This window comes from Plecotus auritus (assembly GCF_963455305.1).
Source record: "Plecotus auritus genome assembly, chromosome: 7".
NCBI lineage: Eukaryota > Metazoa > Chordata > Mammalia > Chiroptera > Vespertilionidae > Plecotus > Plecotus auritus.
In genome coordinates this window covers 63,398,994-63,417,322 of record NC_137774.1, presented here as the reverse complement: position 1 = coordinate 63,417,322, position 18,329 = coordinate 63,398,994, and the positions used below count along the sequence as shown (strand labels likewise).

The following is an 18,329-nucleotide window of genomic DNA, read 5'->3' as shown; positions in this document are numbered from 1 at the left end:
ACTGCGTGGCACATACTTGGGGACCTGGTGAAGTGAATACTCTTCACAGGGGTTGGGAGGACCAGGATTGCCCAGAACCTGGCTGTGAGCCTGAGTGTTAATATTAATATCTCTAGAGGCCCAGTGCACAAAATTAGTGCATTTGGGGGGGGGGGTGTTCCTTAGCCCAGCCTGCGCCCTTTCACAGTTTGGGAGCCTTCAGGGGATGTCCAACTGACCTTAGCGCTGCCTCGGAGGCTCCTGCCATGGCCGCTGCACTCACCAGTCATGAGCCCGGCTTCTGGCTAAGCAGCACTCCCCCTGTGGGAGTGCACTGACCACTAGGAGGCAGCTCCTGTGTTGAGCATCTGCCCCCTGGTAGTCAGTGCACGTCACAGGGAGTGGTTGAGCAGCCTTAGCATATCATTAGCATATTACGCTTTGATTGGTTGAATGGCCAACCAGACACTTAGCATATTAGGCTTTTATTATATAGGATTTGATGCCACCAGCTGTGTCTAGCTGAGGACATTTCAAGCAAAGGCACTCTGAGGCCACTGCCAAAGCCTTGCAAAGACCAGGGTTAGCAGCTGTGCGTGTGAGGGTCCTCCCAGGGCTCAGGGCCTCCTTCTCCTCCCCCCACCCCACCCCTGTCTCTGGTCTCCGCAGGTGGGCTTCATACCTCAGTCTCCAGAGCAGGCCTCTCTGTACCCTGGGATCTTTCTCTCCATCTCTGACCAACTCCCCAGATGCCCTGTTTTTGACAAACTTCTGGTTCCCAGGCCTGCGAGTTGCCTTTCCCACCTTACAGTGTTCATCAGCTACTCAATGCATTGCTAAGATCCTTCCCTCCTCACCGTGCCTCAGCCACTCTTCCCAAAGTGCCGGTGGGATGAGATCCCTGATGTGACGCGTGGCCGGCTGTTAGAGAGCAGCAGACCAGGAGAGAGAAAGGGACCCTCTTTCCAGGCCTCCTCTGATCCTGCTGAGCAAGCCAAGGGAAGGTCTTCTCTGGCATGCGAATACCTTTAGCATTTTTCTAACACTTGGGTTACATCTTTTCACAAAGAGCAGAACACCCTGCAGCTAGAATATGGTGTGATTGTGTTGTTTCATTGTATTTCTTTTCCCAGTTACTACTTCTACTGGCAATTACCTTTTGAGAGTAGTTCTGTAAAGTTCAGTTCAAGAACTGAAGTAGAAACTGAGCCAATTTCCAGAGTAACATTAGGTAAATGATCGTCGGTGTGATGTGTGGACATGAAACTTCACGGGGGTTTGACTCCATCATTAACTGCTGTTCGGAGGAAATCAGTCAAGTTAGAGCAGAGGCACTATGGAAACGCTGGCCCTGCTCGCTGGCTCCTAAGATGTGTACTGTGCTGAGCCTCTCCTTCCTCACCTGCCAGAGTGGGTGATGATTCCTACCACACACAGTTGTTTGCAGGGTCAGTGAGGTCATCTGATGGGTGTAAGTGCAGGTTGAACACAGGGACTCTGGAGTGTTAACACGGACTGTTGCTGTCTGTGCCCGACAACCAAGTTCACTGTGTAAGTGTAGACACGTGACTAGTTTCAGGCCTCTTGTCCCACCCGGCAGTGCAGTCTGGGTAAGCCCTGCCACCTCTCCGCCTCAGCTTCCTCCTTGGTAAGTGAGGACACTGGTGGGAGGGTGAAATGGTGGAATATGTGTGCAGTGCTGGGACACAGCCTGGCCCAAGCCCATCAGGGAAGTGTGAGCTCTGGGACCTAGCTCCGCCCCTGAGAGACTGGGCTCTTTGAAGGGAGAGCGCTTGGGTGTGCCCCAAACTCCAGCAAGTCAGTGTCGGTGGAGATGACCGAAAATATTCAAAATATTCAAAAGTCCTTCCACTTTCTCCCCCAACAGCCTCTGAGCCTGTGCAAGCACTCCCCACCCTGCAATAGAGAACAGCCCCCTTGTCGTTGTCTCCTTGCAATACTGCTTGCCCTGGACTGGATGGTGCCCACCATAAATTCACGTGCTGAAGCCCTAACCCCAATGTGAGGATATTTGGAGGTGGGGCTTTGGGGAGGTAATTAGGGTCAGATGAGGTCACGAGGGTGTGGCCCTGGTGATGGGATTAGTGGCTTTGTAAAAGGAGGAAGGGCCCTAACCGGTTTGGCTCAGTGGATAAAGCGTCAGCCTGTGGACTGAAGGGTCCCAGGTTTGATTCCAGTCAAGGCATGTACCTTTGTTGCGGGCACATCCCCAGTGGGGGGGGGGGGGGGGTGTAGGAGGCAGCTGATCTATCTAACTCTCTATCCCTCTCCCTTCCTCTCTGTAAGAAATCAATAAAAAATATATTTAAAAACGGAGGAAGGGAGAGAAAGAGTTGGAACTCACCCTCTCTCTGCCATCTGAGGACCAAGAGAGAAGGTGGCCAGCCGCAAGCCAGGAAAAGGGCCCTCGTCAAGAACCCAATTGGCTGCGCCTGCTCTTGACTGTGCAGCTCCAGACCTGTGAGAAATAACTGCTGTTAAAGCCACACGGTCTATGGGGCTCTGTTAGGGCGGCCTGGGCAGGCTAATGCCATGCTCGTTCTCTCCCAAATCCATCCAAAAATCACTTATATACACACATGTGTAATTTACAATGTGCTAGTCACTACCTGTGGTGTTTCATTTAAGCCTCACCACCCATGGAGAACAGCACTAAGCCATGTTCCATTTTTAAGATGAGGAGACTGAGGCTTGAAGTTTAGGTGGACTTGCCCAAGATCCTAGAGCTACTAGGTCTGAGAGCCAGGCTTCAGGCCACATGCTGGGCCGGGATCCAGGTGGGGGACACACCGACTCTGACATTGGTGGGAGCACCTCGCTGGCCTCAGGAGGCGAAGGGATCGTCCCGCTGGCCAGCATGCAGATGAGCAAAGCTGGGTGTCCAGCTCACCGGGGCAGCCAGCTTGTGCAGCAAGTACCAGAAGCAATGACACCTTGGCGTGGGTGGTCACGGCAGAACCTTTAATCACATGAGTGCTTATTACAGGAGCTGCTTCGGGGCTCCAGCAGCTTTGATTTCTGGTCATGTTTCTCTAACACGGAAAGGTGAATGCCTCCCCAGGGCCATGGGCGGTTGGTGTCCTGAGGATGTGTGTGAGGGGACAATAGGGACAGCTGTGCACACGCCTGGGTCTGTGGGGATCCCCCCAAGCCACCACCTGTGACTCTGAGTGAAATCCTATTCCCAGGAGGGAAGAATGTGGAGGTCCTTCCAGGGAAGAAGGAGGAAGGGAAACAACTGGGCACAGATACACAGAGAGGACGGCGTCCGGGATGGGCTTGGAAATCGGGGGAGCGGAGGGTTAGGACCTGGACGGTGAGGGGCAGAGTGTGGGACAGGGCTGATCCATTTGGTTTCATTCTTTATAAAAAATAATACCATCACAAGGACCATGCCATGCAACCTCAGCGACACCTGTGCACCCCTCGCCCCTGGCTGCCTGGCGGAGGGGCAAGGGGCCATTAGACTGGCGTGGTGCGCCTGTTGGCCAGGTCGTTGTGCAGCGCCTCTTTGAAGTCTTTGGGCGTGGAGTTGTGGAACTGTAGAAAAGCGTGGTCCCGGTCGGAGTTGAGGAGGGTCCCCATGGTGATCTTGGAGGGGTCCCGGGAGAGGGTGAACATGGAGATGTCGGTGGAGGGGATGGCGTGGAAGCCTTTGCTGATGGGGGACAGGTCTCGGGACCTGGGCTCTGTGGAGCGGGAGCTGGACCGCCGCCGGAACCTGTACCTGTAGGGTGGCAGGCGAGCAAAAGTCGATTTCTTCAGGAGCTCCGAGTGGGATCTGGCGCGCAGCTGCTGATGCTTCTCTATGTAGATGTGCACGGCGACTACCCCCACAATCTCTGCGATGATGAAAGAGAAGGCCCCGAAGTAGAAGGACCAGCCATACGAGTAGCTCTTTTTGGAGTCACGCTGCCCGGGGTCCCCAGCATTGGCCGATATATAAACGATGATGCCAATGATGTTGCTTAACCCTAAGAGAAGGGAAAGAAAAACGCATCTTTTATAAGCCTCAGCGGTAACTTGCAGTCTTGATATTTATAGAAAATGTGGAGGTAACGGGGAGCGAGAGGAAGGATTTGTTGGGAAGCCTGAGCCTGCTGAGCTCTCCCACGTCTGTCTCTGGGGCCTGAGCTCTGTCCCAGGCCACGGCCTTCAGCTGAGAGTCAGCTGGTCCCACAGCCAGCACAGCAGAACTCAGATGCGCGACTCCCCCTGGGAATCAGTTCACTCCATCGACACGCAATCTCCAGCAGGAAGCCATGAGGATGGTAAAATGAATACGGTACAGGTCCCTGCCCTTGAGCTCCTACCATTCGTAGGAGAGATTGACATGTTAATGCAATTAGAGCAAAAGACAGGAGGGGCTCTCCCAGAGACATGGATGAATCGGCTCAGGAGCCAAGGAGAGAGATGACTAAGCCACTTCCCTTTGAAGACAAGGTGACATTCAAGCTGGGTCCTGAATTTGAGGAGGCGATGAAAGGCCACTGCCCATGGAGTGAGAGGAAGAATGACTTATGAGGCTCCAGCTTGAGTCATGGGGACACTGCTGGCATCTTGAGCTAAAATAAGAGGCAGCAGAGAGAACAGGTTTTGAGAAGAGAAAAGAGGAGATAAGAGAAGGGGTGGGGAGGGGGGAGGAGAGGAGAGGAAAGGGTGGAGGGGAGGGAAGGAGAGGAGAGGGGGGAGGGGAGGGGAGGGGAGGAGAGGTGGGAAGTGGAGGGAAGGGGAAAGGAAAGGAGGGGCGGGGAGAGGGGAAGAGAGGAAAGGAGAGGAGGGGAGAGGAGAGGGGAAGAGAGGAGGGGAGGGGAAGGGAGAGGAGAGGAGGGAAGGAGAGGGGAAGAGAGGAAAGGAGAGGAGGGGAGAGGAGAGGAGAGGAGAGGAGGGAGGAGAGGAGAGGAGAGGAGAGGAGAGGAGAGGAGGGGAGGGGAGGGGAGGGGAGGGGAGAGGGGAGGGGAGGGGAGGAGAGGAGAGGAGAGGAGAGGAGAGGAGAGGAGAGGAGAGGAGAGGAGAGGAGGGAAGGAGAGAGGAGAGGGGTAGGGAGGGGAGGAGAGATGTGGACACACCGAGGTGGTAGCTGTCCAGTGGACATGTGTGGAGCTGCAGCTGCGTTTTGGGGACCTAACGAGCCACGGCGGAGGGTCAGTGGTTCCCGAGTCCACTTGGCGGGGGTAAGGTAATGCTGTAGATTCGCTGCTGCTGGAGCACCGGGATGGGGACATGACATTGTCCCCCAGTTGGCAAGGTCTGCCACTTCGCTTCCCCAGGTGCCAGCAGACCAGCATGGGGGAGGCTGCTGAGGCATCGGGGAGGAGCCGGCTCTCCAGGGAGTGGTGAGAAGAAGCCACAGAACCTGGGCCCTGGGCTGAGCTCATGTCTGACCCCCTCCCTCCCATTATTGCTCCAAAGGAGGAATGTCTCTCTTTGTTCCTTTGCTCCAAGGGCCTCACCTGGGCCTCAATGCCAACAATGACTCCAAGAGGTTGGCACATCGCTGGCATCTCTTTGCCTCCAAATTCAGACCACCTGCAGTGCCCCTCAGTGTCCTTCCAGCACTAGCTGGTGAATCATCTTTGTCAGGGCCTCCTGACTCTGCCCTCCACTTCCTGAGCACCCCATACTCTTCCCGGGGATCCCCAAGGTCTCCCCATGGGCCAGCACCCGAAAGGTGAAAAGCAGGGGCCTGCTCCGTGCTGCCATTGTGCCTGGCTGGTGCCCACTCACTAAGGGTCTGCTTCTCCCCGTCTCCTCCTGGCATTACTCCGCACAGGCGTTGGGCGGGCAGGCGCTAGTCCCTGAGCTGGTCTCAGGGCAGGGTTTGCACCGCCAGGCCGGCCACACTGCAGCACCCACAGGCTGGAGGGCTCCTCTCCCGGAGGCCAGCACGAGGGTGAGTAGGGCAGGCCCAGTCTTTCATATTAAAACAAACATGAGCATAACGAGGAGAGAGCAGAAGTCTGAAGAGAGGAGAGGAGAGGGGAGGAGAGCCTCAGACAAAGACATTTCAGCTTCTTGCCGTGGCCCCGACTCCCTCTGCGGCGGGAACACATTGGAAGCTCCAAATGGAAGTCTTGCCAGAAAAATCGAAGTTCAAAGAGAGGCTCAGAGGTCAGACCGGGTGAAAGGAAGCGAGAAGCCAGGTGATATTGGGCACTTCCAAGCGCCGCCCCGGGCAGCCACGGCAGCGGCCGCGTTGAAAAATCCCCTCTCCCATAGATCACAAGACCAAGGCTGAGAGCAGGGGGAACTTTCCTCGCTGACACAGTCAGGAAATGTGGTGGGGTGTGAGCCGAGGGCGGTCCCTTAGCCAAGGTGGGTTGAGATCACATTGACCAAGCTCACGAGGAACCAGTGGTAAGTGGGCATCACTGCCTCCTGCTGCCCGCTGTCAGCTCCCTGAGGGCAGGGGCGAGGCCAGTGCTGATCACTGCTGGACCCACAGCATGTGTGCAGTGCATATTTGCTGGTCGAATGAGTGAACTGAGATGGCATAAGAATGACATGGACCAAGGTATAGAATGGCAGCTACTATGTATTGAGAAATTACTGTGTGCTAGGCAGTTCTAGGCACTTTATACCAACACATTTAATCCCCTCAACAACCCTAAGAGGTAGAGCCATTATTAGCCCCGTTTTTCAGATGAGGAAACTGAGGCACAGAAAGGTTAAGAGACGTGTCCGAGGTTACACAGCTGGAAGTAGTAGAATCAAGATCTGCACCAGGCAGCCTGGCTTCAGAGCCCATGCTCTTCAGCCCATGCTCTTCAGGTGCTCAGTAAAGGGTTGTTGATTGCTTGTCTGAGACCACAGATCGGTAGAATAGCTGAGCGAAGAAGAGCCTTAGAGAGTGCCGAGTCCTCCATTTTTTAGGTGGAAAACCTGAGGCTCTCCGAGTTCCCTGGGGAGATCCGTGGGGGAGGTGGCCTGGGATTCCACCCCAAGCTCCTGCTCCTCCTCCCGCAGGTTCCCAGCTCCCTGTGCCTGATCAGCCCCATAGCCCCCAGCACCTCCTGCTGCTGGTGACACACGCCTCCCTAGCAATTCCCTAGCAATCCCTTGGGGCAGTTTGTTGCTCTGTTGACTAATGAGTTTGCCGACCACTGACCTAGACTCTCGATTCCAATAATTACAGGCTGTTGTTGTTCCTTGTGATTAAGCCCCTATCCAGTGGTCAGCAAACTCATTAGTCAACAGAGCAGCAAACCGCGGCTCGCTAGCAGCAGTTTGCCGACCACTGCCCTGGGGCACACAGTCAGGATCTTCTCCAGCTAGGAAGCCCTCCCCTCAGCACAAGGCATCTCTTCTGGGCAGCGGGCGCCCATGGGCCTGGTGGGGCCACCAGAGACTAGAACGCGCCTTGAAGCAGCACGTGTCCCTGAGTTTGCCAGCTGTGACCATCTGACCACAGCGTGTGACCTGGCCCGCTCTTTTGGGGTGACCACACCCTGGGGCAGGATGGCAGCTTCCGTGGTCTGTTGCTGGAGCCAGTTCCCAGAGCCTCAGGGCAGGATGAGGTCCAATCTTCTCATTTCACAGAAGGGGACGCAGCGGGGAGGGACCAAGAGGAAGGTCTTACAGGGCCCAGGACTGTATCTTCGCTGCTTTGCCAGTACTGGAAAGTAATATTGTGCTTCTTATGTTCCACCTACTTTCAACAACCCTATGAAGTAGGAAGGGTTATTATTTCCCATTTTACAGCTGAGGAAACCAAGCTACAGGGAGTTGGTAGCGTTCCCAAGGCCCCGCAGCTGGAGCCAGGATGCAAACCCAGGAGGTAAGCTCCACCCTTTTATGCTCTTCCCCCATGTTCCCATCCCAAGAAATATGCCTTCATTATTGGCAAAGCTTGAGGTCATCACCAACGAGGCAAGCCCCGCCCCAGCCCCCTGCCTGTTCTTTGCTTTCCTAAAGCATTGCAACCGGATGGCATCGTGGGTGGTGAGGTGGGGAGCGGAGGGGAGGAGATGGAAGGAAACACAGAGGAACAAGGGGAAGATGAGGAGAGTGGAGATGAAGGGAGGAGAGAGAAGGCAGAGAGCAAGCCCTTCCTTATGCTGGTCTCTCATCCTCCTTGCCGTCCTGGGCCCCCTGTGGTCAGGGCTGCCATTGACTAACATCTCCCCTGGCGGCATCTGGCACTGCTGGTTTTGCCTTTGAGCAATATGAAGATTTGAGCCCTTGAGGAGCTGTGAGCAATCGTTACCCAGCAGACACAGACCTCAAAAGGCCAGAGCTCGTGTATGAAGAAGCCCTGGTGAGCGGAAGATGGACCCTTTCAAACACATGGACCCCGTCTCTCAGGCCGCACGCCATTCAGGCCCCTCGCCCTCGTGCGAGCATGGGCACACCTCAGTCCTGCCCGCCCTGAGCTGACCTGGCCACCGTCGCCTCCCGTCTTTCCTCCACGCCACCCCTTGTGAGTGTTGCATCTTTGTTCTGGTTAAAGCCTGTGGGCCTCCTCCCTAACATAACAAGCCGAGCATTCTCTTGCCTTTCCTTGGGGGAACCCTGAGCAGCACTGCCTGGCCCTGGCCCTGGCTCAGGGTGGAGTCTGTGCAGATGTCAGGGCGGGGCCGGTGCTCACCTGCAGAGACAAAGAAGATGCCTGCGCTCAGGATGACGTTGTGCCTGCTGCGGTGGAACTCGCTGGCTGCCACGCAGAGCCCGCCCAAGAAGAGCAGCGTGACGCTGAGGATGGGGAACACGCTGGAGGCCCTCACAGCCCCTGCGGAGAGAAGGAGAGAGGCCGCCTGGTCCCAGCAGCCCAGGGCCCCGACCGGCACGGATGCCTGAGGAGCCAGCGCATCCGCTGGCCCTGACCAGCGCCTCCCCGGGGCCCATCGCACCCTGAAACTCAGAGTCATCTAGCTTTGAGTTTGGGTTTTTAAGGAAGTCTGATGGGCCAGCGCAGCTACCCGGGGCTCCAAGCCTCACGCACGTGAGACACCGCTCCCCCCTCCTCCCCCGCCCCTGCCGCCTACCACCTCCCCTTCTCCTGGGGATGGATCCTCAGCTGCCCACTTCCCTGCCCAGCCAGTGAGCACAGCCGCTCTTTGCTCCTGGTGGGGGTTGGGCATGGGCACAGGAGAAGCAGGGCCCTCTGAGTGTCCCTGCAGGAGGGAGTGTGACAGCGAATAACAAATATGAGGCACTGTGCCAGGATGGCAGATCACAGAAGAAAGGGACATTTTGTTTTGCCCACATTTTGAACCAGGAGCCCGGATTTCATGTTGCATGGGGCCCTGCAAATACATGGCCTACTCTGGTCCCGGGATTCCCATGGATCACACGCCAGTCACCAACACGCAGGCCCTTCCCAGCACACACCTACACTTGCACAGCACTGGGCTGTGTGCGTGTTTGAGAGGCATGGTTATGAGGCGCGTAAACGTGGCTATTGCCATGTGGTGCCGTCACTGCATGGTGACCAGTCGGTGGCTAGCCCACTCCCCCGAGCACTCGGCTCCACTTGCTGCCTCACGCCACACGCCAGCCGTGCCGTTTCTGCCTATCGGCTGGCATCCACTCTGGATTTGTTTTAGCCCAGGGGACACATGGTGGCTTCCAAACAAAAGGGCTTTACTGTTTTCTTCCCCAAACACCCGGGGCTGAGCTGGGGTCTTCAGGGTGGGGAGGGATGCTTATTCCCGGTGACCTCACCATTGGCCCTGAGCAGGGCTGGCCAGAGCCCAGAGTTCTCTTAAGGGGCATCTCTGGTCCACAGGAATATGTGTGAACAAGCCTCCCACTACAGGTGGAAGCTGTCGCCCACCCAACAGCACATGGGAAGGAGGAGGCGGCAGAAAAATCAGTGCAGAGCCCTGTCCCACCACATGTGGTCACACCAGGGCCTGCTGTCGCCAACACTGGGGCCGGCACCCCTGCGGGAACATGACCCTGGCCCGGTATGGGTCATGAGATTCTCAGCAGGAAATCCGTGTGCTGAACCCCTTAACTTTGGCTGCTTCCGTGGCTAATGGTGGAGCACAGGTGGGCCGTGGTGAGGACCCTGCCCTCCCAGAGGCCAAAACATGTTTTTTTGGAAAAGCCATGGACTGCTCCCAAGAGCTGTCGAGCAGGTTTGCCGGTTGTGAAATAGAAGTCACAGTTCCATTCGGTCTCCAACAGGGCAAACACCACAGTCTCATCAAATAGGGAAGAAAACAGAGATAAACTCCCAGCACTCGGGGAAAAACCCCACTGGTTGGGACTGTAAAGTCCTCTTGGGAGGGGTCCAAGGACTCTCTGTCATCCCCAAACTTGGGTCAAGCCACCTCTCTAAGCGTGGCCTGTATTCCCCACATCAGTTTTTCCGAGCTGCTGGCAGAAATACACCCTAGTAGGCCTTTGGGTAAAGGCTAGCACATGGATAAGGACTGAAAAGAGATAAGTGGTATGTTTATGTTGTAAAAATTAGCTTAAATGTGACTGTTTCTTTCAAATTGACCCCTGTACCACTCACATTGTTACGTGATTAAAGGCTCATACATAGACCCACAGCCCATCTGCAGACTAGCGGGCATGAATAGAGCTAAAACTGATTTTCATTGTAAAAACACTCTTCTTGAGTGATGAGTTACACACATAATCTGAATAGGACAATTTCTCAAAGTTCTTACTTTAATAACAGTTTTAAAAACAACCACCTTGCGTTTAACACTCCCCTAAAATTCCCCTTTCAGGCGAATGGGGTACACATGCCCATTGGAGAGCTTACATCAATGACATTAAGTCCCAAGTTCTCCTTGTGCCTGGGTTCGTGTCAGGCCCGTGTCTGCGCCGGACCTTGCTATTGCTCATCTTACGCAAGGAAAAGAGCTAAGGCGTGCAGCTTCCTGATGACATGCTGGCTCAATGGAGTGGGCGTGAGCTTATTTAATTGTCGTGACCCTGTCAGAGGATGACATTATAATCTCATTTCTGACGAGATAAAGAAAACGAAGTGATGGAGAGATAGGCGTCTTGGCCCAGGTCCATCCCCGCTGGCAGGGCGCCAGACGGGCGCGCGAGTCCATAGTGACCGGCATCCGGAGACCTTGTTCTAAGCCACCACACTCTGCACCTCTGCGTGCTGCATTTGGGACAGTTCATGTCATTTCTGGGTTATGACCTTGGGACAATCCTAGGGAGACACTGGCCCTGCCCTAGTAGGACTGAAGTCAAAGAGAGGTGAGCTTTGCTTTTCATTTATTCCCCCAGGTCTTGCCCCTAGCACCTCACCCATTAGCACCTCGGCCATTAGCACTTTTCCCATTAGCACTTTCTCCATTAACACCTCACATCCACCCTGTGGGGAAGGTGCAAAGTTGGATGCCAGTTAAAGAAAACGCCTTAGATTTTCTCCCAAGCAAACCACAAGGCATCTCCCGTTGTGACTGGCCCACTTTGTTCCCTGGTTTCTTGTTCAGTGAAAGGAGAGACTTGGTTATCAGACCCGCTTGGGTGTCTCTGTCTAGCAGCAAAGGCCCCTGAAGGCTCCTTTGCACGCATCCATTTCTAGGGGGAGCTCTGAGCAGCCCCAAACTCAGAGGCAGCTGGGTGACTCCATGGCACCCTTCCCTCCTCCCTGGGGAGACCCGGGAATCTGGCAACTTACGAAGCAGATACTCAGCCGTGTCCTGGTCATAGTCAGCATCATCTGGGAAGTGGTCGATTTTCTTGCAGACCCCTCGGAACGCCCCTGTGGGAACAAACGTGGTCCTGAGCGAGGGGGAGGAATGGGTGTGGGGCGGGGGAGCAGAGTCTCGGCCTGGTCCCAGCCGGGCTCCTCAACCCCACAGTGAAGACCCTCCTGGGCTGTTGGGGCTGTCTCGGGATGTGCGGAGGTTGGCCCAGCAGCATCTTTCTTAGGGCACAAAAGGAGCCAGTAGAGGAAAACAAGAAGAAAGAGATAGGAATTTTCTGTTTTCTAGATGATGTATGATCTTGGGATCCATTTAGAAGAGCAAAGAATTATGAAGCATACGCACTCATGTTGAGGACTATCTTCTTTCCTTTTCCAACCAGCAAGGGAACCAGGAAAAGGGGGCTGGACTTCACATAGAACTTACCTGCCCGCCTCGCAGGTGCTGGAGCCGGGCATAGGAATTTTGCTTGTGCTCGCTCCGTGAAGGCAGCACTGGAATTCCAGTCCAGATGTGCTGACTCCTGGGTGCAGGTTCCAGGCCCCTCAGGAGTAGCCACTCCCCCAACAATGCTCAAGACTGGCACAGGCCCGCCCCCCTCCCTGGAGAGAGGGAGCTGGCCCAGCTCTGAGGTTCACCCTTCTGAGGGCTGCGCGGCTGCATCTCGGGGAAAGTGACTGTCAGTATTTCGCTTCCTTTTCTTTCCTCAACATCAGCTTGACTTAACTCGTTGTGGGTGTTTGATAGTCAATGTGGGTGTTCGTTAACTATCCAATTAACCGATCTCTGGGGGCAGCTAATGGCTCCGCCAGTTCTTATACATGACAAACAACTTCAGAACTTCTCATCACAAGCAGCACAGGATTGTGCGGTAGCATTCCAGTCCCTACCGCAGAGATCGAGTGGAGGCACGGGGCAGGTGTCGTGGACAGCGGGCAAGGTTTAGAGTCACATAGGCCAGGCTTTTGCTGTGAGAATTACAGTAGGTGACATGTGAAGATGAGTTCATGGTTTGCAAAGCTCTGGGCATGTCAGAATAATGGTCAACACACTTAACATGCTTCCAATGGGCCAGGCACAAAGCGGAAGCCGGCTTTCCTCCTCCACTCAGTCAGGTGGCCCTGGGCGATGGGCCATTCACAGGGACATTAGATGGTGAGGCCAGAGGACCACAGAAGGGCTCAGGCGTCACCGTGGGAAGTGGGGAATCTAAGCGGTTTCCCATGACACTATGGATGTAGCTGTTATTATCATCTTACTAGTGGCCCAGTGCACGAAATTTGTGCATGGGGGTGGGGTGGGTCTCTCAGCCCGACCTGCACCCTCTCCAATCTGGGAGCTCTCAGGGGATGTCCTACTGACGGCTTAGGCCTGCTCCCTGTGGTTCTCTGCTTTCTGCAGACCTGCCTGCTTGACGCCACCCCAGGCCCTGGTGTCTGCTCTCTGTGGGGGCCTGCTTGCCCTTAGCTGCCATGGCCAGGGGCAAGCAGGGCCCTGCTGTCTGCTCGCTCACTGCGGGGGACATTCCTGCCCCAACCCTGACCGCTTGCACGCACGCCGGCTCGGAGCGCCTGCATCCCGGGGATGTTCCCGCCCCGCCCCTGCGCGCGTAGGCCCGGAGTGGCTGAGGGGTCGTTCTGGGAACCCAGCCGCTCTGGGCCTACGTGCAGGCTTACAGGCTCAGAGCGGCCAGGCTCCTGAGGACGCCTGTCCCTGGGACGCAGGCCGCTTGGCGCCGGCGCATGCGTAAGAGGCCGTAGGGCAGGAACATCTGCCACATTGCCATGGTGATGTGGCGGATGTTCCCACCCTGCCCCTGGCTGCTCCACACCTGGGCCTACAGGCTCAAAGTGGCCTGGGTCCCAAGGACGCCTGTCCCCGGGACGCAGGCTGCTTGGCTCTGGTGTGCGTGTGCAAATGGCCGCCCCACCCCCAGCCACTCCATGCCTGCATATGCAAATTAACCCATCTTTGTTGGGTTAATTTGCATACTCACTCCTGATTGGCTGGTGGGTGTCGTAGAGGTATGGTCAATTTGCATATTTCTCTTTTATTAGTGTAGATACTATAAGGAGGCTTCGAGCCAGAGGCATCTCACAATAAATGAGATGCACTATGAGGCCATCCTCTTGGGCCCAGAACCAGGAAGGGGTGTCCTGGCAAAGAGACCTAAAGACTCAAGGAAATTCTTGGGAGAAAGACAAATTCATAACTTCTTTCCTGATATTGAAAAAAGGCCTTCATTGTTTTTTCTTTAGACATTCGAGGTTCATTCACACATCCCTGGTTGTTTTAAGCCTCCTGCCCTTCCAACTGGCTGGGTGTAAGTCGGAATAAGTCACCCGTTGAGCACACACCAAATAGCACATACCATTCTAAGCTCTTTACCTGTTTTATCTTCTTTTTTTTTTTAATCTTCACCGGAGGATATTTTCCCATTGATTTTTAGAGAGTGGAAGAGAGGGAGGAAGAGGAGACAGAGGGGGAGAGAGAGATGTGAGAGAGACACACTGGTTGATTGCCTCCTGCATGTGCCCTGACCCAGGCTGGGAATTGAGCCCGCAACCCAGGTACACGCCCTTGACCAGGAATCCATCCTGAGACCCTTCGGTCCGCAGGCCAACACTCTAACTGCCGGCCAGGGCTGTTTTGTCTTCTTTAGCTCTCACATTAGCTGTATGAAGCACCTGGTAGTCTGATCCCTATTTTCCAGAGGAGGAAACGGAGGCTTAGTGAAGTGAGTGCCTTCCCCAAGGACACAGCTCCCAGTGGCTCACTCCAGGGCAATTTGCCCGGCTCTATGTTCCTGCCCAGCACTGTGACCTCTCTCTCTTCCTCATGCGTAGAGCTGGAAGCAAAGCCCTTTGCTAGGAGGCTTTGTGATAGTTTTGTGGTCCATCCACTACTATCGAACTGGACCAGCAGTTTTCCATCAACCAAGATTTCCCCATGATATACGTGGGACCACTGAGCAGGGGGAGGACAGTGGTTGTGTAACCACTTATTGTTAGCTGTCTCACATCCTCCAACAAAGAGTTCCTGGGAACAAGGGTTCAGCTGCAGACGAAATGCAGACCCTACTAAGACAGACCAGCCAGAACCATGTGGTGATAAGGACCTGCGCGCATGCCTGCGTCTGTGTGGGACCTGGGCCTTCCCAAGGTGGCCTAAGGTGGCTTGAATCAAGCGAGGACTTAGAGCTGGCACACCCCACAGCTTCCAGAGAAACATGGTCTGTTTTTTTTCACAGTCCATGAGCTAAGAATGGTTTTGCATATTTAGATGGTGGGGGAAAAAGTCAAAAGAATAAAATTTTTTCATGACATGTAAAAAACATATGTGAAATTCAAATTTCAGCGTTTGTAAATAACATTGTATGGGAAAAGCATCCCCCCTGTTCACAGCGTTCGTGCTGCAATGGCAGAGTGGAGTAGTTGTGGCAGAGACGGTGAGGCCGCAAATAGCCACTGTCTGTCTAGGAAAACCTTGCTGATCCCTCGTCTGAAGTTCTCTGCCCTGGGCAGTGGCACAAACTCTATGAGCCTGGGCCTTCCTGGGACAGACACGACACGGGTGGCACTTCCAGAGCAGAGGTCAGGCGCCAAGGCTTGCAGAATGGCGTGCTGCCTGGGTTTTCGTTTTATGCGCAGTATTTCAGTGCATCTTTTGTAAAAATTGAATATGCTTCTGCAGTTTGAAATTTAGGATTTGTCACATGAAATCTTGACCTGCAGATTCTCTTTGAGGAGGAGGCACTCTGGCCCACATTCCCCTGGGGCAAAGACCCCTGCAGGCCCTCCCCCACTCCCCCAGAGCCGCCCCCAGGCCTTCGTCACCGAGGCCCCTACACAGATGACCTCCCGAACTCAGCCTCTTCTGCAGTGTAGACAGTAACAGCTCACGGCGCCATCAGAGGGACTGAGGCAGGGGGAGAGGCACAGCGCCAGCCCTGTTCTCAGCGCCTTCCTCCTGACTCAGTAAAGCACTCAGTGCAGCTCCTGGCACGTGGTTAGGAACTCAGAGAATTAGAGCTGTGACTCCCGGGGATGTCGGTAGGTATTTTAGGACCAGAAGAGACACGCTGGTGTCGTGGCGGGTTTTAAAAAGCAACATAAAGGAAAGAGAAGCAGGAGTTTCCCTGAGGGTGACTCCACACGGAACGAAGCCGCTGGTACCTCGTCATACGCGCATCGACAGTGGGTGGGGCCATGCGTGTGCTAGTAAGCAGAATACCCACTACCAGCGTGTCTGCACTTCCTCTCAGGCTTCCTCTCCCCGAGCTTGCACATACACGTGGTTTATAAAATTGGGATCATGCTGCTCTTCTCAACTCCATGTTCTCAGGAGTATTTCCCCTATCAGCAACTCGAAGGGAAGCAGGAGTGGGTGGACCTGCTGGTGAATGCAAAGGGTGGGACCAAGAGCAACGTCGGCCACGGACACCTGCAGGGACACAGTCAGAGGCCAAGACCGCCCTTTCCTCACACAGTTGCAGCGAAGGCCCCGGTCCGAGAGCGTGGGAGCCAGGAAGAGGGGCGGTGCAGGTTGGTCTCGGGCAGAGACCCAGTGTCACAGGTGAGAGGCGATGAGAACCTGGGGTGGGGCGGGCTGCGAGTGAGGCTGTGAGGACCTGGGCCGGCAAGAGGTTTGGGGTGGAGAGAGCCGGCAGAGGCTGCCTGAGACTGGCTTGGCGGTGGGGAGGAGGGGAAGAGGGGTGGGGCGGGGTGGGCGGGTCTACGGCCTCATCCTGGGTAGAGATGATGGTGCTGATGGTTCATCTATGGCTCGGACAAGGGAAGCACACTTCCTTCACATGAGGAAGGGCACACCTTCTTAAAGGTGAACCTCAGAAATATTCCATTAGAACCAAGAACGAGAGACGGTGCCTACCACCACCACCTCGATTAGACCATGGTTCTACAAGTGCCCGGGCAAGAAGCAATAAGACTGAGCGAAGAGTTCAAGCAAAAGAGAAAGGAGGCTGAACTGACCATTTTCCAGGTGAGAGAGCGGCTACTGAGGAAGCTGAAGGCTCTGCTAGAAAAGACTTCAGAGTGAATGCAAGAGCTCAGTAAGTGGACTTCTTACGATATTAAGCCACACAATGAGGCTGTAATAATTAAGTCATTGTGGTCCTGACATTAAAAAAATAACATTTATTAGGCTATTTTTTCAATGCAGAAGAATATTACAAAGAAAATAGGAAGCAGTCCATTATTCCATATTCAGATAATCCATGTAAAATTAAAAGAATATATGCACACAGAAAATTCAAACAGTGTATATAGAAAGCATTAGATTAAAACTAAAAAGCATCTCCCTCATCGCCAAAAATTCTCTCACTTAATAACTTAGTAGAGTAATTTTTGTTAACTGAATGCTGATTTAATCATGTGTAAGCTGAGATCCACAGGTTAATTAAAAGTTAGTCAGAGTAAGGGAGGGGTGTCAGGCAACATGTGTGATGATGAGAGAGTTGTCATTTGGGAACTCAGAGTGGCTCCGTTTTAGAGGATCGAAGGTGATTGGTCCGGGGGAAAGATCCAGTGGTTACAGGTGGGAGGTGAGAGGTGATGGGCTGTGACAACTGGGTGATTCAACCTTTGTCCTCTCCCTCTCTCCTTCCTTCTTTCCTTCCTCCTTTCTTCCACCCAAATTTAATGAGCATCCACGGTGTTCTAGAGCTATTTGAAGGCCTGAGACCCTGGTCCACATTGGGAAGAGCCTTACAGACCAGCGAGCAAATGAGCAGGACCGCTGTGCCTTGGGGCAACACGGCCGGTGCTCACTGTGCATGGGCGAGGGCAGGCAGCAAGGGCAGGCGGCGAGGGCAGGAGGCCAGGGCAGGCGGCGAGGGCAGGAGACGAGGACAGGCGGTGAGGGCAGGCTATGGCAGTTTTGAGCAGGGTCCCTGGGCAGACACTTGAGCTCAGGCCTGAGTGAAGGGGGTGGGGGGGGGGGCTGGTTTTGTGCAGAGCCAGAGGGGCTTTAGTTTGAGGACCAGGAGGAAGGTCCGTGAGGCGAGGATGGCATATCGTGGCAGTCTCACCAGGCCCAGCAGCTGCCCTCCTAGCGTCCCTTCAGCAGCGGGTCTCTGGAAGAGGCCACAGCCCTCTCCCCCGAGCCCCTAACATGGCCACGGTCGCCTCTGTGGTCTGGAAACTGGGTGAGCTCCTGACTTACTGCCTCCCAAGACAGAAGTAAGACTTTCAGAAGCACTAAAATGATTATGACCACCCCACGCTCACAGATAATCCAACATTGAAATAATAATACTAAGCCATTAAATGAGGAAAATCAACACACTTCTAATTTTTTCCATGCTATTTTAATGCTCTTTTGTAAAAGTCAAATATCAACTAATTCCAAGTTCTCCTCTCTTTCTCCCTGCACCCCTGTTTAGCTGGTACCCCAAACACAAACCTTGCTGTGCAGCATCTGCCTCCTGTTTGCATGGTGCTGACACGTTGACAAGAGGTGGTGATCGGAGCCGCTGGCCGCGCGGACTGTGAATTGCAGAGCAGTTGGTGGGGTGGGTGTGGGTTGGGCGGCTCTGAGTAGAGGCTGGTTTCCTCAGTGGTCAGGCCATGCATGCACACATCCATATCAAGATTGTGTTTGCTGGCTTGTCCACGCATGTGCAAGGATTTGGATACCGAAATCACGGGTATTGAGGACCCTGAACTAAACTTGGTCTCTGAG

At 54.5% G+C, this 18,329-nt stretch overlaps 1 protein-coding gene across 1 annotated transcript in view; it reads right to left on the bottom strand.

Moving 5' to 3' along the window:
* Positions 1 to 2,939: 2,939 nt before the first annotated feature.
* CACNG3 (calcium voltage-gated channel auxiliary subunit gamma 3) overlaps positions 2,940 to 18,329 on the bottom strand; it is a 68,563-nt gene continuing 53,173 nt past the window's right edge. Inside the window, exons 2-4 of the mRNA XM_080681736.1 lie at positions 11,600 to 11,683; positions 8,588 to 8,728; positions 2,940 to 3,974 (exon numbers count right to left, since the gene is read on the bottom strand). Of these exons, the coding sequence (XP_080537862.1) occupies positions 3,463 to 3,974; positions 8,588 to 8,728; positions 11,600 to 11,683 (737 nt within the window). The 3' untranslated portion in view covers positions 2,940 to 3,462. The remainder of the gene's footprint in view (positions 3,975 to 8,587; positions 8,729 to 11,599; positions 11,684 to 18,329) is intronic.